Here is a 22,837-nt window from a genome sequence, read left to right as displayed (position 1 = left end):
TGGTTTCCATCTTGAACGATGGTACCCTTAGGAATTTGTTTAAGATCTTTAAGTCCAAGATTGGCCTGAAGGTTCCCTCTTTTTTGGGAACCACAAATAGATTTGAGTAAAATCCTTGTCCCTGTTCCGATCGCGGAACTGAGTGGATCACTCCCATGATTAAGAGGTCTTGTACACATTGTAGAAATGCCTCTCTCTTTACTAGGTTTGTTGATAACCTCGAAAGATGGAACCTCCCTTGTGGAGGAGAGGTTTTGAAATCCAGAAGGTATCCCTGAGATATAATCTTCAACGTCCAGGGATCCTGCACATCTCTTGCCCAAGCCTGGGCGAAGAGAGAAAGTCTGCCCCCCACTAAATCCGTCTCCGGATAGGGGGCCCTGTCTTCATGCTGTCTTAGGGGCGGAAGTAGGCTTTCTGGCCTGCTTGCCCTTGTTCCATGACTGGTTGCCTTTCCAACCCTGTCTGTAACGAGCAGTAGTTCCTTCCTGTTTTGGAGCGGAGGAAGTTGATGCTGCTCCTGCCTTGAAGTTACGAAAGGCACGAAAATTAGACTGTTTGGCCTTTGGTTTGGCCCTGTCCTGAGGAAGGGCGTGGCCCTTACCTCCCGTAATGTCAGCAATAATTTCCTTCAAGCCGGGCCCAAATAAGGTCTGCCCTTTGAAAGGAATGTTAAGTAGCTTAGACTTGGAAGTTACATCCGCTGACCAGGATTTAAGCCAGAGCGCTCTGAGCGCCTGTATGGCGAATCCGGAATTTTTAGCCGTAAGTTTGGTTAGATGTACTACAGCATCTGAAACAAACGCATTAGCTTGCTTAAGGGTTCTAACTTTGCGCAAAGCCTCATCCAATGGCTCTGTGAGAATCGCCTCTTCCAGAGACTCAAACCAGAATGCCGCTGCAGCCGTGACAGGCGCAATGCATGCAAGAGGCTGCAAAATAAAAACCCTGTTGAACAAACATTTTCTTAAGATAACCCTCTAACTTTTTATCCATTGGATCTGAGAAAGCACAGCTATCCTCCACCGGGATAGTGGTACGCTTGGCTAAAGTAGAAACTGCTCCCTCCACCTTAGGGACCGTCTGCCATAAGTCTCGTGTGGTGGCGTCTATAGGAAACATTTTTCTGAATATCGGGGGAGGGGAAAAAGGCACACCGGGTCTATCCCACTCCTTACTAATAATTTCTGTAAGTCTTTTTGGTATAGGAAAAACGTCAGTACACACCGGTACCGCATAGTATCTATCCAACCTACATAATTTCTCTGGGATTGCCACCGTGTCGCAATCATTCAGAGCCGCTAATACCTCCCCTAGTAACACACGGAGGTTCTCAAGCTTAAATTTAACATTTGAAATTTCTGAATCCGGTCTCCCCGGATCAGAACTGTCACCGACAGAATGAAGCTCACCGTCCTCATGTTCTGCAAATTGTGACGCAGTATCAGACATGGCTCTCGTGTCATCAGCGCGCTCTGTCCTTAACCCAGAGCTATCGCGCTTGCCCCTCAATTCGGGCATATTATATAATACTTCTTTCATAACATTAGCCATATCATGTAAAGTAATTTTGTAAGGGCCTAGATGTACTAGGCGTCTCAATTCTACGCATCTCCCGAGCGGGAGACGCAGGTACTGACACGTGAGGAGAGTTAGGCGGCATAACTTCCCCCTCGTTGTCTGGTGATAGTTTCTCTATCGGTACAGATTGACTTTTATTCAAAGCAATATCAATACAATTGGTACACATCGTTCTATTGGGCTCCACATTGGCTTTTGAACATGATGAACAAACAGTTTCCTCTGAATCAGACATGTTTAAACAGACTTAGCAATGAAACTAGCAAGCTTGGAAATCACTTTCAATAAGTTTACAAGCAATATAAAAAACGCTGCAGCGCTTTAAAAATACAGATATAATTAAACAATTCTTAACAAGAAGTGTAATATTAGCAGATGATTGCACCCATTAGCAAAAGGATGATTAACCCCTCAATACCCAAAACGGATAAAACTGATATCAATTAAGATTTAACGCTTTTAATCACAGTCAAGCACACTGTCACAGATCTGCTGTGACTGATTACCTCCCTCAAAAATGAATTTTGCAGACCCCTGTGCTCTCTTGAGACGTCCTGGATCAAGGAGGAAGAAGCAGGAAGACTGTGCTAGAATTATAACTGCGCAACAAGGCGCTAAAACAAGGTCCCTCCCACTCCTATCACAACAGTGGGAGCCCTGATATAACGGTTTCCATGCAGAAAATATATGTCAGCCATGTGGAAAAAAATCATGCCCAAAGAGATTTATCACCAAAGTACCTCACAAAAACGAATAACATGCCAGTAAACGTTTTATTAAAAAATAACATTTTCCAATGTCATGCAAAGTTATCACTAAGCCTGCTACCAGTCGCTACCTCTGCAGATAAGGCTTAAGTATTATTTCAGTTTTAACAGTATTTTCTCAGTCAAATTCTAGTCCCTAGAAAATAACTTGACTGTGCATACATTTATCAGCCTGATACCAGTTGCCACTACTGCATTTAAGGCTGTACTTACATCATACGGTAACAGCAGTATTTTCTTAGTCAATTCCATTCCCAGAAAATAATGTACTGTACATACCTCATTTGCGGAGGACCCCGCATGCTATTCCCAGTTTCTGAAGTTACCCCACTCCTCAGAATGTCGAGAACAGCCAGTGGATCTTAGTTACGCCTGCTAAGATCATAGAAAAAAAATGCAGGCAGTTTCTTCTTCCAAATACTGCCTGAGATAGAAAAACAGCACACTCCGGTGCCATTTAAAATAACAAACTTTTGATTGAAGAATAGTTAAGTAAAAACTCCAGCTCCTCTCGCGACGTCCTTCTTTGTTGAGGGTTGCAAGAGAATGACTGGATATGACATGTGAGGGGAGGAGCTATATAGCAGCTCTGTTTGGGTGATCCTCTTGCAACTTCCTGTTGGGGAGGAGAATATATCCCATAAGTAATGGATGACCCGTGGACTGAACACACTTAACAAGAGAAAGGATTTTTAAATACACACACACACATATATATATACACACACACATACACATATATATATATATATATATATATATATATATACACACACACAGTATCTCACAAAAGTGATAACACCCCTCACATTTTTCTAAATATTTTATTATATCTTTTCATGTGACAACACTGAAGAAATGGCACTTTGCTACAATGTAAAGTAGTGAGTTTACATCCTGTATAACAGTACAAATTTGCTGTCCCCTCAAAATAACTCAACACACAGCCATTAATGTGTAAACCGTTGGCAACAATAGTGAGTACACCCCTAAGTGGAAATGTCCAAATTCGGCCCAAAGTGTCAATATTTTGTGTGGCCACCATTATTTTCCAGCACTGCCTTAACCCTCTTGGGCATGGAGTTTACCAGAGCTTCACAGGTTGCCACTGGAGTCCTCTTCCACTCCTCAATGACGACATCAAAGAGCTGGTGGATGTTAGAGACCTTGCGCTCCCCCACCTTCTGTTTGAGGATGCCCCACAGATGCTCAATAGGGTTTAGGTCTGGAGACATGTTTGGCCAATCCATCACCTTTACCCTCAGCTTCTTTATCAAGGCAGTGATCGTCTTGGAGGTGTGTTTGGGGCTGTTATCATGTTGGAATACTGCCCTGCTGCCCAGTCTCTGAAGGGAGGGGATCATGCTCTACTTCAGTATGTCACAGTACATGTTGGCATTCATGTTCCCTCAATGAACTGATGCTCCCCAGTGCCGGCAGCACTCATGCAGGCCCAGACCATAACACTCCCACCACCATGCTTGACTGTAGGCAAGACACACTTGTCTTTGTACTCCTCACCTGGTTGCCGCCACACATGCTTGACAACATCTGAACCAAATAAGTTTATCTTGGTCTCATCGGACCACAGGACATGGTTCCAGTAATCTATGACCTTAGTCTGCTTGTCTTCAGCAAACTGTTTGCGGGCTTTCTTGTGCATCATCTTTAGAAGAGGCTTCCTTCTGGGATGACAGCAATGCAGACCAATTTGATGCAGTGTGCGGCGTATGGTCTATTTTGGAAAGCTGTTACTAAACTTACAGTATAATTTCTGTAATTCAATCAATAGAAGCAGTAAATACAATAATTTATGATAAACGTAATAGTTGTGCATTTTCCAAATTATTCCACTGCTTTAAACAGAACATAATTTACTTTAGTAGAAATGAGACTGTTTATTAAAACTGTAGACTTTTTTTTATTATTTTATAGTGTTTTTAGAAATCACAGAAGGGAGGGTGCCATGGGTACTTCTTTCACCTACCTATTGTCTTTCTTTCTACACACAATTATATAAATACACCTATCCCTGACTCCTTCATAGTCTGGCTCTTTCTTTCTAATATACTTTACCAAGTGCAAAGTATAATGGAAACACTGAACTACAGTATAAATAAACATACATTTAAATAAAGCAGAAATATTTAGTACATGTTGGCTGCAGAGTTAGCGTCAGATATAACACTTCATTACATTTTTTTATTTTACTATTGCCAGAGTGTAAGAATTCTACTGTTTCAGTTACACATTTTAATAACAATCAAGTAAAATATATTACAAAACTATGATAAAAGGGAAAATGTAGTATTAGTCAGGGTTTTAACAGATCTCAGGAGCCGAAACTTAAAGGGACAGTCTACCATTGAATTATTATTGTTTTAAAAGATAGATAATCCCTTTATTACCCATTCCCCAGTTTTGCATAACCAACACAGTTATATTAATATAAGTTTTACCTCTGTGATTACCCTCTATCTAAGCCTCTGCAGACTTCCCCTTATCTCAGTTATATTAATATACTTTTTACCTCTGTGGTTACCTTGTATCTAAGCCTCTGCAGACTGCTCCTTATCTCAGTTATATTAATATACGTTTTACCTCTGTGATTACCCTGTATCTAAGCCTCTGCAGACTGCTCCATATCTCAGTTATATTAATATACTTTTTACCTCTGTGATTACCCTGTATCTAAGCCTCTGCAGACTGCTCCTTATCTCAGTTATATTAATATACTTTTTACCTCTGTGATTACCCTGTATCTAAGCCTCTGCAGACGGCTCCCTTATCTCAGTTATATTAATATACTTTTTTACCTCCGTGATTACCTTGTATCTAGGAACCTTCTCCCAGCCCCCTGATCACATGACTGTGACTGTTTATTGTCTTAAATTTAGCATTGTTTTGTGCTAAATCTTAAATAACCCCCTATGCCTGAACACAGTGTTATCTATATGACCCACGTCTACTTTCTGTCTCTTTGTGTTGAAAAGAGATTTAAAAAGCATGTGATAAGAGGCAGCCCTCAAAGGCTTAGAAATTAGCATATGCGCCTACCTATGTTTAGTTTAAACTAAGAATGCCAAGAGGAAAAAGCAAATTTGATGATAAAAGTAAATTGGAAAGTTGATTAAAATTAAAAGTCCTATCTGAATAATGAAAGTTTAATTTATACTAGACTGTCCCTTTAATGTTACTTTCTAAATTATTCTACATGCATTATTTACCAACACCTTAGTCTGGCTATTATAAAAGCATGTGATGGCCCCAATATTTTTATAGAATAAAATAAAATAAAAATTAATTTTGTCAACCCGTAGAATAAGCACTTTTAATTAAAATTGATAATTGATTATTTTGAGCTAATAAAATAACCAAAAGTATTTGATCAAAACTTTTTTAGCATTAGTAAAAGAATGGAGAGCCTGGCTTGTAACAAAATCTGTTAACATACGATACCATAGAAATATGTTTTTGTTTAGATTATGAAATATCTATGCCAACAATGTCCATTTTTTCCTGAGACAGGTTAAAAAAAGGTGCATTCCTTTATTTTCACAAAATGTATATTGTGTGTGTGTATATATATTTTTATATATATATATATATATATATATATATATATATATATATATATACACATATATATACATACATACATATATATATATATATATATATATATATATATATATACACACATACATATACATACACACATACAAACATATATATATATATATATACACACACACATACATACATACATATATATATATATATATATATATATATATAAACACACACATACATATACATACATACATACAGACATACACCTCAGATACATTTTCTATGGAATGTCCACCTGCTGCATGAGATACTTATAATAAATAGAAAATATGTTAGTTAAAGGACCACTCAATACAGTAGAATTGCATAATTAGTGCATAATAAAAAGACAAGGCAATAGCACTTACTCTGAATTTCAAATAAGCAGTAGATTTTTTTCTGACAAATTATTTTTTTCTACCATTTTCCGCCCCCCCCCCTGTATCATGTGACAGACCATCAGCCAATCAGAGACTAGTATATGTATACCCTGTGAGCTTGTTCCCCAGAAAGTGTCAATATAAAAAGACTGTGCATAATTTGATAATGGAAGTAAATTGGAAAGTGTCTTAATACTGCATGCTCTATCTGAATCATAAAAGTTTATTTTGACTTGAGTGTCCCTTTAAAAAAGCATTCGCTAAATTTCTTCGAAGCATTGCTAACCAGAAGATTCGGGAGAGATATGCAACAGCCGTTTGTAAAACTTCTGTAATAATCAATATGAAATAAACTGACAGTCTATGATTCACAAAGTTATGCACGTTCTAGATGGCAGACATCATTAGCTTCCATCTTTTGGTAGCAGTCTCTCCAGAGAACACGAATAGTGAGATAAGCAGATGTCTTCTTCCACAAGAATATCTATGAGAATATACCTTTTAGTGGATTATAGGTTGTCCTCAGAAAATAGAACTGGTGGGATGTTCACACTTCTCCATCCAAGGATCTAAAGTTTTGTTGAAATGGATTTGCAGATGTTAGGCAGGAGCTGACTAATATGATTGAAGCTTTGGAGCCTCAAAGAAAAGGGAGGAACCAGCCATATATTTTGTAGGAGCCAGGGAATAAATTTGGTATCAGGATGGATGAAGACCTTGTCAATAGGTCCAGAAGTGAGATTTGAGGACCCACATATCCACAAGTGAAGCACATCCATTAGGTGCCCCATGCATATTCGTTTAATTAGATAAATTCTTGCTCAAGTGCCTTCTTGGCAGCCGTATCAGAAAAAAAGCATTGACGATATTATGAAAAGATGTCCTCTTTTTCTGTCCTACCTAAAGCAACAAGGTCTGTCAAGATGAGTTATATCTGGAAGACATTAAACTATGGCTTTCGGTTGTTGAATATATATATATGGATATCTTTTTTAACATTTAAATTTCTCCACATCACACTGGGAAATTTCAAATTTGAAGCAACGCATACAGCACACTATATGAAATGAGATCCTTGTTAGCAAAATAAGCAGTAAAAAAAACAAAACAAGAAAACAGCCTTTTGTAACCATGTTGGCAGTTAAAATTTCTAAAAATATATAAACCATACATCCAGTGGATTCAAAAACATAACATGTTCCTTAAAGAATTTCAGTGTGGGATTGTAAAACCAATGCTTTTACCTCTTCTATTATTGTCATGTGTATTGTATATTTAATAGGAACAAACAAAAAGACTAGGTCATTTATTCTTATTTTTTGTTTCCATAGTGTGAAATGTAATATTACCTCTACTGTTACACAGCCCAAAAAAAAATGTTTGCACATCTTAAGACATGCTATTTTTCTTTGCATAAATGTTTTGTTGAGGATCCATTTATTTAGACCATCTGGGAGTGTTTTTGTAACAATGTAAAGTTTTGCTTAATTTTTAATAACATTGTGCTGCCCCAAAGTTGTAGACTGAAGTCCACAGATTCCAGCTTTGTCCTGCTTGTGTAATGGGTCTTTACATATGCAGTGGAGGGGGTAGTGTCTGTTTCTCCTGCTCCACCAGCACTTTTCAGTGGGTGCCCCTGCCTAACCTCATCAACAATGCTAAACTGGGAGTTTCTGAGTAAGTTTGTAAAAGGTTTTATACTCAGTATCTGTGCATATTCTTCTATTATCTCTGTCTATTACATTCAGTTATATGAAAATTGGTGTATACTGTCCCTTTAAGTAAAACGTAAAATGCCATATCTCATAGCATTACTGAGTAGTCAGAGAGAGGACATGGTTTCCTCTGCATTAAGGTTTTTCTTAATAATATTGGTCCCAAACTGGCAACAGCACATCCAGAACCTCTTTGGTGCCAGTGAAAACACTGTAGAGTTACAGCTATATGTTCCATACATTGTTGTAAAAACCAGGATCAGAAAAAAGATAAGTATCAGGGGCAGCACAAAACCTAAATACTTCACTGAGTTCTTTGCATTCAGTTTGCGAGAAGTGTGAGCAGCAGTATTATAATGTATTTATAAAGTGTAACTATGTTCTGCACTGCCTTGACATGAGGTGCATTATCACACAGTAAACAATGCAGATAAAGCATAAGCACAAAACGCATTGAGTGGCAGAGGGCACTGCCCACAAGTTACAATTTCAGACATAGCACATTTATAGGATTTATTGAGAAGAGTCTTACAGAGCAAGGCTGAGAATTCCACAGCACAGGCACAGTTCTACAATAGGCCGTGGTATGAGAGGAAGTAATGAGAGCAAGGGAGAAGTAGGTATTTTGTCTTCAGAATTGTATATATTTCTTCTGAGTATAGCAACTTACAACCTATTGTGAGAAAAGCTTAATATGAAATTACAGTACAGCCATCTTAAATTCTTCATGGATGATGTCATACATCTGTTTAATATCACGTTTATGACCATGAAGCTGGGACAAATATTTAGATACAGTATAATAGAGAAACGCACAGTACATATTACATAAATAATCTAATAAAGCAAGATTACCATTTCCAGAACTCAACCTCGTTGAAAACAAGCATGCTGTGATACAGGGAAATAGCAAGCACAGTCATAACATTAATACAAGAACATTTTGAAAGAATGGAATTTTACAGAAAGGTGAGAGATGATTAGTGATATCCAATGGTGAAAAAGTGTTTAGTGAGTGAGTAATCTGTATATAAACATTACTTGCTAAAAGTTTTAAATACTAAACAAAATTTGTAGTAGAAATAACATGTTTAAAAATATTCAGGAGACAAATAAAATAGCCTAGGTTCCTTGGGTTTTTAAATCACTGACATGAAGTTACAGGGACAGTCAACACAAAAAGTGTTATTGTTTAAAAAGAACGCCTTTAGTACCCATTCCCCAGCTCTGCACAACCAACATGGTTATATTAACACACTTTATAACGTTTAAACCTCTAAATTTCTGTCTGTTTCTAAGTCCCTAAAGACAGCCCCATGATCACATGCTTTTGTATTTGCTTTTCACAAAAGGGGAAGCTAGTTCATGTGAGCTATATAGATAACATTGTGCTCACGCCCACGGATTCCAACAACACAGCACTATTTGGCTTAATTGCAAGTAAATAGACAAAGTCATGTGATCAGGGGGCTGTCAGAAGAGGCTTAGAAACAAGGTAATCACAGAGGTAAAACGTGTATTAATATAACCATGTTTTCTGTGCAAACCTGGGGAATGGGTAATAAAGGGATTATCTATCTCTTTAAACAATAAAAATTTTGAGTTGACTGTCGCTTTAAAGGGACAGTCTACTCCAGAATGTTTATTGTTTAAAAAGATAGATAATCCCTTTATTACCCATTCCCCAGGTTTGCACAGAAAACATGGTTATATTAATACACGTTTTACCTCTGTGATTACCTTCTAAGTCTCTGCAGACGGCCCCCTTATCTCAGTTCTTTTGACAGACTTGTGTTTTAGCCAATTAGTGCTGACCCCTAGGTAACTCCACGTGAGTGAGCACAATGTTATCTGAAATTAGTATATGAGCCTACCTAGGTTTAGCTTTCAACAAAGTATACCAAGAGAACAAAGCAAATGTGATGATAAAAGTAAATTGGAAAGTTATTTAAAATTGCATGCCCTATCTGAATCATGAAAGTTTAATTTTGACTAGACTGTCCTTTTAAATCTGTTCAAACATAAGTTACCACTACCACTAATATGTATCTCAGTTTAAATTTAGCAAAAAAAAAAAACAGATATACATTGAAACATATGAATAGTGATATTTGAAGATACTGCTCAACTATTAAGGTTTTGACAGATAAGAAAAAAAAACAATAGTTGGTATAAATTAAAGGGCATTTCTGACATTCTCAAAGTAGTGAGACTAAGCTGTAAATACTGAACATAATAAAGTAGAATATAAGCACTTTTTACAGTTTTATTACAAATACCTATACATAGGGTAACCATATTGCCGCTTTAAAAAGGGACTCATATGAAAAATACATATGTCAGGGCTGTTTTCAGGGTTGTTTAAAGAAATGTTTTATATAAGAACCCTGACATATGTATTTTTCATGTGTCCCTTTTTAAAGCGGCAATATAGTAAGCCTACCTATACAGGCACTTACTATTAAACCTGTTGCCAAATGTTTAGCAACCATGCTGTACTTTTGTAACAATATTATTATTAGTGAGTGTTGGTTAAATTCTTCATGCTTGCTGACAAATTAGCAAATGTAAGATAGCTGACTATTTAGTCACTCAATAGCTTCTTTTTTTTTTATTATTTCTTCTGGGGAATTGTACAATTCCTAATGTGAGTAAAACAGTGCACTTGTAGTTACCACAACACAGATATAACAGCAGCTATTGTACTGAAACATTTGAAACTATAGAATATTTTCATTACCATACAGCAAAGGATACCAAGAGAACAAGTCAAATTAGATCATCAAAGCAAATTGTAAAATCACATGCAATATCTAAATCATGAAAGAAAAATGTTTGGGTTTCATGTCTCTTTGACGGGACATTCAACACTAAAGAAAGGCTAGATAGAATGAAGCATTAAAGAAACTATTAGTCTGAGAATAACATGCAGATGTATTTTTTAAAGTTTCATTAGCTGTTTAAATATTGACAAATGAAGTGTAAAGTTTTAGTGTCTATAAAACAATGGGAGCTGCCATGTTGTAACTTAGGTTACCTTCTCTGCTGTGGCCAATTATAGACAATTATAAATAGGTCACCAGAGTGTGCAGCCAATGGCTGTGGGGAATATAACACTACACTTCCATTTCTAACAGGAAATGAAAAGTTCACAATTTCAAAATGGAATTACATTAAAAGGGACAAAATAAATAATGAAAGTTTATGGCAGACATTTTATACATTTACAATTTATCATTTTATATTACCATTTCAAGTGTTAAATGTCCCTTTAATGTATTTGTATTCTTCTCTTGCAAACCAATTGGCTACTAAAAGCTTTACTCCCAAACTTAACTTGGTTTAATATTGGCAAATTTACAATAATCCCTGTAATAAAGTGACCCTCTGAACAATCTGGCATATTTTTCATCTCAATAATGAAATGACTAAAATATAAGTCAGTGGAATCAGAAGAGAAGGCTAAAAAACAGTGCAATGACATATGTGAACCTGGAAACATTACCCAGAAGAATTAATAATCTCACAGGCTAGGTGACAATTACAGAGGCTTGAAGCAAACCAGTAATTTGTTGTGTCTTTCAATTTCAATCTTGTATCATCCGCAATATTTAATACTACACAAACTGCTGTGCATTGTACTTGCTTGTGAAATCATCACAAATCGTATTATAGAGTGCTTAGTAAGAAAATTAACAATATAAAGAATAATGAGTCACAACACCTATTTGCTGTTATCACTGGTATCAAGTAGCATCTTTATTCTCTTTGGTTCTGATTAATAGTTGAAGTATTGACATGAGGCCAGCTCATCTGATACTGCAAGGTTAAAAAAACAGCTTTACTCCCAATAGCAGAGGGTAAGAGATAGGCGGATAGGGAATCATTATACTGCAGACAATCAATGTAACAATAATAAAGTATATTAATAAAAACCTTCCAAAGTGTATTCAGAACTTTTTTTTTTATATAAGTACAGAAGGTCTTATTATAATAAAGGACTATTATAACCACATCTAGTAAAATGAATTTGTTTACCAAGTCTCTTTGATCTAGTTAAAGGTTATAACCAGCGTATAGCTATGGTATTAAACTGTAACATATACAAATCAATGAGCAGATGCCACACAGCATAAACATAAGACTTAGTTTTATAAGAGCTATACTTCAGATCAATATTACAGTATGGCAGGTTTTAATGAGGCAGTTGTAAACTGCAACTTCAGGGGATGTTATTGATTAGGGCTGAATTGTCCTGTATTGCACTTTTTCCTTTTGACACAATAAATATCATGCTACACTTGTCATTCACACTATAAAAAACATATTCCCCCACACTGTACATGCGCTGGTTATCTCATTACTTGCTTCCTCACTCATCCTGCAGCATTGCTATCAGGAAGAGGTTAACCAAGCACAAGCTCCTTATTGTGTGCCTGTCAATGAGGCAGGCAGAGCGAGACCAGCTGATCCCCATTCACTTCCACTAAAACCATTCAAGCAGATCATGGAGAAGCAAGATTTCTTCCTGACTGTTGAGTCCAGCTAGCCAGAGCCCCAACAACTGGCTATAGGAGGGCTAATGAGCCAACATACACTGGCTACAGCGTTAAACAGCCTACAAAACACGATTATATGCACAGATACACAGACACAGAATTTATAAAGAGCCATATACAGAAGAGCAAAACTATATTTACCAGATGTTGGCAACATTAACATTATTGCAATGTGGTTGTCAGTGCAATAAAGTGCCTCTCTGGCTACAAAACACACCACAGTTAAATGAAGACTGCATCCTTTTTTTAGAAACAAGTATTTCAGAAGGCAACTTTCTGTAACATTAAGGAAGGACACAATACTCAGCAAAAAATCTCTACAAAACACAGTGCCCCATGTTTGTGTTTATTTTCTAAAAGATTTCTTCCTGACATTTTTAGGGCTGGATCTACGGCAAACCAACATGACGAAAACAACATCTAGGGAGGTGGGGGTGGCAGGCTGTGATATTCAGCAAAAATCCAAAACACAAATAACACCACTCCAGTCCATTAGCTCTCACCATCCACCTATCTCCTCCCAAGTCAGACGGGTTTAAGGAAAGTGTCACTAGGGGCAAATGTAGATAGAATTATTTTTTTTCCCAGTTTGAAGTCGTGTTGCTGAAAAGAGAAAGCGGACGAGTAGGATTGTGACAGATAAGAAGCCTGAGTGTGAAAGCTTACAGCTGCTTATTTATATTTATTTCTCTGTTTTGCAGACCTTACGTCCCACCCTCCCTCAGGCCACTTGACAGCAGCACCTTTTCATCCCTTGATTTTTTTATTTTTTTTGTCTACTCATTATTTTTGTAGAAATATTTACCACCTATTCCTTGCACCTTTTCTGATGCAAACACCTAGTATCTTAACTGTGCACCCTTAATGCTGCAAATACCCCCTAATAAAACACTCTATATGGGTGTACTAGGGGTATTTATTTTTTTTGGTACCAACTCTAAAGTCATCCTTAGATCTTATATACACAACACAGTGTCTTTTCCTGAGCAAATGAATAAGCCTTATGCTCTCAGGACACCCTGGGGTATATACTAATTATGTAGCAAAGCTTAGCACTACTTTCTGTTTCACCATTAAAGTCTATGTGATTTATTTAAGAATGTATAAAGCCCCTGTGCCATAGCAGTACCCGACTACAAACCCCACCATTATAGAAACTCAGTGCAGATTTATTTTGTGAACACATGAACCTTCCCTATATCTTAAGCTCTGATTTGTATATACAATAATTAGCACATCTCATCACTACTTTGTTTTTGTACAGAATTCACCATAATGTGATTTCTTTTAGGATGGGTAAAGCTTAGAAATACCCCCTGTACCAAAGCATTACTTGACTACAAACCACCCCAAGTGCTATTATAGATACTCAGTGCAGATGTATTTTGTGTTCACATTTCTATATGTACCTCCCTTATACATTATATACACTAATCATTTAGCACTGATCATTACTTTTTGTTGTATAGAATTCGCCATTAAAGTCTATAGATAGAAAATGACAAAATCCCCCTGTTCCTCAGCAATAACCCACCTGGTCCTATTCTGGGCACTGAGTACAGCAGAAGAAGCTGGTACAAGTCTGGTGCACTCCTGGCACCCTGTACCCCCCTTATAGCCCCCCATAAGGCTCAGCAGAGAACATAGTGAGTTTGCCATCAATCCTACAGCATACAATAGAGCTTCACCATGACAAGTCACTAATGACAACAGCCCCATTCACAAAAGAGCCCTCCATAAAAAAAAAGCTACAAACAAATAAAAAAAGAAGACTCCGCCTCTCCCCAAAAGGGCCCCAGAAAGCTGCGGGTGTGAGGTGCTGAGCTGCCCGTGCGAGGTGTGGGGAGAGTCGGTGTGAGGGAGACTGAGGCGGCTGCTGCTGTATACACAATAATAACCCGCCATCCCCGGCTCTCCCAACCGCCTCCCTCTTCACAACAAACCTTTTTTATTTTATTTTTTACACCCCTCAAAACTTTACCTGCCGTGAAACCAGTCCTTGCAGGCGTCGCATTCAATCATAAAGCGGGTTACGTCGTAGGGCAGCCGACAGATGCAATACACGGGCACCGTCGCCATGTTAGATCCTTTTTATCACAACAACACACAGCTCGTCAGCCGCGCAAATCCGTCCAAACCACAGCGTTAGAACAAAAAAATACAGGGAAAGACACAAAAAGCCAGTATATTCCAGTCAGCAAAATGTAGTAAACCAGCGCTTGTGTGAGGGGATGGAGCCAGGAGAGGAACAGAGCAGCTAAAATGGTAGATTCAAGGGCGAGACGCCCTGCAGGAGAGCAGAAAAATGCAACCAGGAGACTGAAAAATGGGTTCCTTGGTGAACAATGCAGGAAAATCCAATGAAAGTTTTTTTTCTCCCGTGGCGAGAAGAGCCCTAGATGTTGTTGCCTTATTTTTTTGTGTGAGAAAGAGAGAAATGGTTATAATTCAGCAATGTTTGCAGAAATGTATTGTGTTGTTTGCCCCCTGGTGACAAGTACAGTACAGTCTCTTTTCTTCCTAAACACAAGAAAATGTAGTGTTGTCTCCATACGTCAGCTACACTAGTGTCAGTCCTGGCGGTAACATATTAATATATAGTTATAGATATATGTGACAAAGGGGGTGACACAAATAACATGGGGTTTGCTCAGGCGATACAAAACGTCAGCTACACTAGTGTCAGTCCTGGCAGCAACATATTAATATATAGTTATAGAAGTATGTGACAAAGGGGGTGACACAAATAACATGGGGTTTGTACAGGAGATACAAAACGTCAGCTACACTAGTGTCAGTCCTGCTGCTCTTGGGGGCAACATAATATATAGTTATAGAAATATGTGACAAAAGGGGGGTGAGACAAATAATATGGGGTTTCCTCAGGAGAGACAAAACCTCAGCTACACTAGTGTCAGTCCTGCTGCTCTTGGCGACAACATATTAATATATAGTTATAGAATTATGTGACAAAAGGGGGGTGACACAAATAACATGGGGTTTGCTCAGGAGCTACAAAACATCAGCTACACTAGTGGCAGTCCTGGCAGCAACATATTAATATATAGTTATATATATATGTGACAAAGGGGGGTGACACAAATAACATGGGGTTTGTACAGGAGAGACAAAACAGCTATACTAGTATCAGTCCTGGCGGCAACATATTAATATATCATTATAGAAGTATGTGACAAAAGGGGGGTGACACAAATAACATGGGGTTTGCTCACGAGATACAGAACATCAACTACACTAGTGTCAGTCCTGCTGCTCTTGGCGGCAACATATTAATATATAGTTATAGAAGTATGTGACAAAGGGGGGTGACACAAATAACATGGGGTTTGTACAGGAGATACAGAACATCAGCTACACTAGTGTCAGTCCTCGCGGCAACATATTAATATATAGTTATAGATATATGTGACAAAGGGGGGTGACACAAATAACATGGGGTTTGTACAGGAGATACAAAACGTCATCTACACTAGTATCAATCCTGGCGGCAACATAATATATAGTTATAGATATATGTGACAAAGGGGGGTGACACAAATGACATGGGGTTTGTACAGGAGATCCAAAACGTCAGCTACACTAGTGTCAGTCCTGGAGGCAACATATTAATATATAGTTATAGAAGTATGTGACAAAGGGGGGTGACACAAATAACATGGGGTTTGCCCAGGAGATACAGAATGTCAGCTACACTAGTGTCAGTCCTGGCGGCAACATATTAATATATAGTTTTTGAAGTATGTGACAAAGGGGGGTGACACAAATAACATGGGGTTTGCTCATGAGATACAAAACGCCAGCTACACTGGTGTCAGTCCTGGCGGCAACATATTAATATATAGTTATAGATATATGTGACAAAGGGGGTGACACAAATAACATGGGGTTTGCTCAGGAGATACAAAACGTCAGCTACACTAGTGACAGTTCTGCTGCTCTTGGCGGCAACATATTAATATAAAGTTATAGAAATATGTGACAAAGTGGGGTGACACAAATAACATGGGGTTTGCTCAGGAGATACAAAAGGTCAGCTACACTAGTGTCAGTCCTGCTGCTCTTGGCAGCAACATATTAATATATAGTTATAGAAGTATGTGACAAAGGGGGGTGACACAAATAACATGGGGTTTGTACAGGAGATATAAAACATCAGCTACACTAGTGTCAGTCCTGCTGCTCTTGGCGGCAACATATTAATATATAGTATAGAAGTATGTGACAAAGGGGGGTGACACAAATAACATGGGGTTTGCTCAGGAGATACAAAGTGTCAGCTACACTAGTGTCAGTCCTGCTGCTCTTGGCGGCAACATATTAATATAGAGTTATAGAAATATGTGACAAAGGGGGGTGACACAAATAACATGATGTTTGCTCAGGAGATACAAAATTACAGCTACACTAGTGTCAGTCCTGCTGCTCTTGGCGGCAACATATTAATATAGAGTTATGGAAGTATGTGACAAAGGGGGGTGACACAAATAACATGGGGTTTGCTCAGGAGATACAAAACTACAGGTACACTAGTGTCAGTCCTGCTGCTCTTGGCGACAATATATTAATATATAGTTATAGAAGTATGTGACAAAGGGGGGTGACACAAATAATATGAGGTTTGCTCAGGAGATACAAAATGACAGCTACACTAGTGTCAGTCCTGCTGCTCTTGGCGGCAACATATTAATATATAGTTATAGAAATATATGAAATTGGGGGGTGACACAAGTAACATGGGGTTTGCTCAGGAGATACAAAACGACAGCTGCACTAGTGTCAGTCCTGCTGCTCTTGGCGGCAACATATTAATATATAGTTATAGAAATATGTGACAAAGAGAGGGTGACACAAATAACATGGGGTTGGTCAGGAGATACAAAATGTCAGCTACAATAGTGTCAGTCCTGTTGCTCTTGGCGGCAACATATTAATATATAGTTATAGAAATAAGTGACAAAGGGGGGAGACCCAAATAACATGGGGTTTGCTCAGGAGATACAAAACGTCAGCTACACTAGTGTCAGTCCTGCTGCTCTTGGCGGCAACATATTAATATATAGTTATAGAAATATGTAACAAAGGGGAGGGTGACACAAATAACATGGGGTTTGCTCAGGAGATACAAAATGTCAGCTACACTAGTGTCAGTTCTGCTGCTCTTGGCGGCAACATATTAATATATAGTTATAGAAATATGTGACAAAGTGGGGTGACACAAATAACATGGGGTTTGCTCAGGAGATACAAAAGGTCAGCTACACTAGTGTCAGTCCTGCTGCTCTTGGCGGCAACATATTAATATATAGTTATAGAAGTATGTGACAAAGGGGGATGACACAAATAACATGGGGTTTGTACAGGAGATACAAAACGTCAGCTACACTAGTGTCAGTTCTGCTGCTCTTGGCGGCAACATATTAATATATAGTTATAGAAATATGTGACAAAGTGGGGTGACACAAATAACATGGGGTTTGCTCAGGAGATACAAAAGGTCAGCTACACTAGTGTTAGTCCTGCTGCTCTTGGCGGCAACATATTAATATATAGTTATAGAAGTATGTGACAAAGGGGGGTGACACAAATAACATGGGGTTTGTACAGGAGATACAAAACGTCAGCTACACTAGTGACAGTTCTGCTCTTGGCGGCAACATATTAATATATAGTTATAGAAATATGTGACAAAGTGGGGTGACACAAATAACATGGGGTTTGCTCAGGAGATACAAAAGGTCAGCTACACTAGTGTCAGTCCTGCTGCTCTTGGCGGCAACATATTAATATATAGTTATAGAAGTATGTGACAAAGGGGGTGACACAAATAACATGGGGTTTGTACAGGAGATACAAAACGTCAGCTACACTAGTGTCAGTCCTGCTGCTCTTGGCGGCAACATATTAATATATAGTTATAGAAGTATGTGACAAAGGGGGGTGACACAAATAACATGGGATTTGCTCAGGAGATACAAAGTGTCAGCTACACTAGTGTCAGTCCTGCTGCTCTTTGCGGCAACATATTAATATAGAGTTATAGAAATATGTGACAAAGGGGGGTGACACAAATAACATGATGTTTGCTCAGGAGATACAAAACTACAGCTACACTAGTGTCAGTCCTGCTTCTCTTGGCGGCAATATATTAATATAGAGTTATAGAAGTATGTGACAAAGGGGGGTGACACAAATAACATGGGGTTTGCTCAGGAGATACAAAATGACAGCTACACTAGTGTCAGTCCTGCTGCTCTTGGTGGCAACATATTAATATATAGTTATAGAAATGTATGAAATTGGGGGGTGACACAAGTAACATGGGGTTTGCTCAGGAGATACAAAACTACAGCTACACTAATGTCAGTCCTGCTGCTCTTGGCGGCAACATATTAATATATAGTTATAGAAATATGTGACAAAGAGAGGGTGACACAAGTAACATGGGGTTTGCTCAGGAGATACAAAACGTCAGCTACAATAGTGTCAGTCCTGCTGCTCTTGGCGGCAACATATTAATATATAGTTATAGAAATAAGTGACAAAGGGGGGAGACACAAATAACATGGGGTTTGCTCAGGAGATACAAAATGTCAGCTACACTAGTGTCAGTCCTGCTGCTCTTGGCGGCAACATATTAATATATAGTTATAGAAATATGTAACGGGGTGACACAAATAACATGGGGTTTGCTCAGGAGATACAAAATGTCAGCTACACTAGTGTCAGTTCTGCTGCTCTTGGTGGCAACATATTAATATATAGTTATAGAAGTATGTGACAAAGGGGGGTGACACAAATAACATGGGGTTTGCTCAGGAGATACAAAACATCAGTGTCAGTCCTACTGCTCTTGGTGGCAACATATTTATATATAGTTATAGAAATATGTGACAAAAGGGGGTGACACAAATAACATGGGGTTTGCTCAGGAGATACAAAGCGTCAGCTACAATAGTGTCGGTCCTGCTGCTCATGGTGGCAACATATTAACATATAGTTATAGATGTATGTGACAAAAGGGGGTGACACAAATAACATGGGGTTTGCACAGGAGATACAAATCGTCAGCTACACTAGTGTCACTCCTGCTGCTCTTGACGGCAACATATTAATTTATATTTATAGAAATATGTGACAATGGGGGTGACACAAATAACATGGGTTTTGCCCAGGAGAAACAGAACATCAGCTACACTAGTTTCAGTCCTGCTGCTCTTGGCGGCAACATATTAATATATAGTTATAGATATATGTGACAAAGGGAGGTAAAAAATAACATGGGGTTTGCTCAGGAGATAGAAAAAATCAGCTACACTAGTGTCAGTCCTGCTGCTCTTGGCGGCAACATATTAATATATAGTTACAGAAGTATGTGACAAAAAGGGGTGACACAAATAATATGGGGTTTGCTCAGGAGATACAAAATGTCAGCTACAATAGTGTCAGTCCTGCTGCTCTTGGCGGCAACATATTAATATATAGTTATAGAACTATGTGACAAAGGGGGGTAACATAAATAACATGGGGTTTGCTCCGGAGATACAAAACGTCAGCTACACTAAAGTCAGTCCTTCTGCTCATGGCGGCAACATATTAATATATAGTTATAGAAGTATGTGACAAAGGGGGGTGACACAAATAACACGGGGTTTGCTCAGGAGATACAAAACGTCAGCTACACTAAAGTCAGTCCTGCTGCTCTTGGTGGCAACATATTAACATATAGTTATAGAAATATGTAACAAAGGGGGGGTGACACAAATAACATAGGGTTTGCTCAGGAGATACAAAATGTCAGCTACACTCTGTCAGTCCTGCTGCTCTTCGCGGCAACATATTAATATATAGTTATAGAAGTATGTGACAAAGTGGGGTGACACAAATAACATGGGGTTTGCTCAGGAGATACAAAACTACAGGTACACTAGTGTCAGTCCTGCTGCTCTTGGCGACAATATATTAATATATAGTTATAGAAGTATGTGACAAAGGAAGGTGACACAAATAACATGGGGTTTGCTCAGGAGATACAAAATGAAAGCTACACTAGTGTCAGTCCTGCTGCTCTTGGCGGCAACCAATGGTTTCAAGAGGGAGACATGAAAAACATTGGAGATGCGCATTGCAGGAGGAAGGTCAAGAACGTAGGTCACAGGATTGACCCGTCGGAGTATTCGAAAAGGACCAACATAACGGGGAGCCAGTTTATTGGAAGGCACACAAAGGTTCAAGTTGTGGGAGGACAGCCAAACTCTCTCACCAACCTGGTAGGAAGGCACGGGCAGACGCATACGAACAGCCTGGAACTTTTGGCGCTGCATAGAACAATGAAGGCAATCCTGAATCTGCATCCACGTGGAACAGAGTTTCTGAAGATGCTCCTCCAAAGCAGGAATACCCTGAAACATGAATGAATCAGGCAACAAGGATGGTTGAAACCCATGATTCGCCATGAACGTGGGATAACTTGGAGGAAGCATTAATAGCACTATTACGAGCAAACTCTGCCCAAGGTAACAGTTCAGACCAATTATTGTGGTGATCTGAGACATAGCAATGGAGGAACTGTTCCAGAGCTTGATTAGACCGTTCCGCAGCCCCATTGGATTGAGGGTGATACTGTATGCTGAGGAGAAGGAAAGATGGATCCCCATTTGAGCACAAAAGGAATGCCAAAATCTGGAGACAAACTGGCTACCCCGGTCCGACACTATCTCCTTGGGTAACCCATGTAAACGGAAGACCTCCCGGGCAAAAATTGAAGCAAGCTCCTGAGCGGTAGGCAACTTCTTCAAGGGAATGCAATGTGACATTTTAGAAAAATGGTCAACAACCATAAGGATAACAGTATTGTCATTGGGAAACAGGGAGCTTGACAATGAAGTCCATGGAAAGATGTGTCCAAGGACGCTCACCATTAGAAATAGGTTGAAGAAGACCCACAGGAAGACGTCGAAGAGTGTTATATATAGAGCAGCAACATCAGAGCAGCGACATCAGAACGAAGAGCTGGCCACCAGAATTGTTGAGTGACAGACCAAATCATTTGGTTCTTGCCTGGGTGACCTGCAGCTTTAGGATAGTGGTAAGTATGCAAAAGTTTAGTTAGAAGATTCTTAGGAACAAAACACTTACCACTAGGTTTCTCAAGAGGTACATTGGTTTGTGCAGCCAGGATCTCCTCCCCAAGGGAGAAGTCAAATTAGTATGTATGGTAGCCAAAATATGGTCAGGAGGTACAGACTCCTCCTTGGACAGAGGCGAAAATTGTCGAGAGAGGGCATCAGCCCTAACATTCTTACTACCAGGCAGGTAGGAAACCACATAATTAAACCGAGACAAAAATAGCGCCCATCTGGCCTGTCGGGGCAACAAATGTTTTGCTTCAGATGATAAGTTAAATTCTTGTGGTCAGTAAGAATGAGCACTGGTACGCTAGTACCCTCGAGAAGATGCCTCCATTCCTTGAGTGCCAAAATTATGGCCAGTAATTCCCTGTCGCCAATTTCATAATTGCACTCTGCTGGAGACAATTTCTTAGAGAAGAAACCACACGGATGCAGGGAACCGTCAGGCGTAGGACGTTGAGACAAAAGGGCACCTACTCCAGTCTCAGACGCATCGACCTCAATAACGAATGGCAGGACAGGGTTAGGATGAGCCAGAACTGGAGTGGCAGCAAAGGCAGTCTTAAGACTATCAAAGGCCTTAATGGCAGTAGGTGACCAATGGAGTGGATCATTCTCTTTACGGGTCATGTCTGTGATAGGTTTGACCAAGGAAGAATTTTTTTAAATAAACTTTCTATAGTAATTGGCGAACACCAAAAAACGTTGAATAGACTGAAGACCAACTGGGCGAGGCCACTGCAGAACTGCGGATAACTTGTCAGGATCCATGGAGAACCCTGCAACGGACATAACATAACCTAGGAAGGTTACTTGAGTCTGATGAAACTCACATTTCTCGGGTTTACAAAACAGGCCGTTCTCACGTAATCTCTGAAGAACCCGTGTAACATCAGAACGATGAGCCTCAAGTATGGGTGAGTGTATGAGGATGTTGTCTAAGTACACCACAACACACTGTTGCAACATATCTCGTAGGACATCATTAATAAATTCCTGGAAAACAGCAGGAGCATTACATAGGCCAAAGGGCATTACAAGATACTCATAATGCCCACTCCTGGTGTTAAATGC

At 39.0% G+C, this 22,837-nt stretch overlaps 1 protein-coding gene across 2 annotated transcripts in view; it reads right to left on the bottom strand.

Annotated features, from left to right (window-relative positions):
* Positions 1-15,103, bottom strand: part of PHF2 (PHD finger protein 2) — a 697,107-nt gene extending 682,004 nt beyond the window's left edge. Inside the window, exon 1 of one of the 2 annotated variants that reach the window (XM_053720695.1) lies at positions 14,596-15,103. In XM_053720695.1, coding sequence (XP_053576670.1) covers positions 14,596-14,693 — 98 coding nt within the window. In that variant the 5' untranslated portion in view covers positions 14,694-15,103. The remainder of the gene's footprint in view (positions 1-14,595) is intronic. The other variant, XM_053720696.1, reaches the window with a different exon arrangement.
* Positions 15,104-22,837: the final 7,734 nt, after the last annotated feature.

This window comes from Bombina bombina, chromosome 7 (assembly GCF_027579735.1).
Source record: "Bombina bombina isolate aBomBom1 chromosome 7, aBomBom1.pri, whole genome shotgun sequence".
NCBI lineage: Eukaryota > Metazoa > Chordata > Amphibia > Anura > Bombinatoridae > Bombina > Bombina bombina.
Note: the sequence above shows the minus strand (reverse complement) of the source record. Positions and strands in the feature narration are given on the sequence as shown.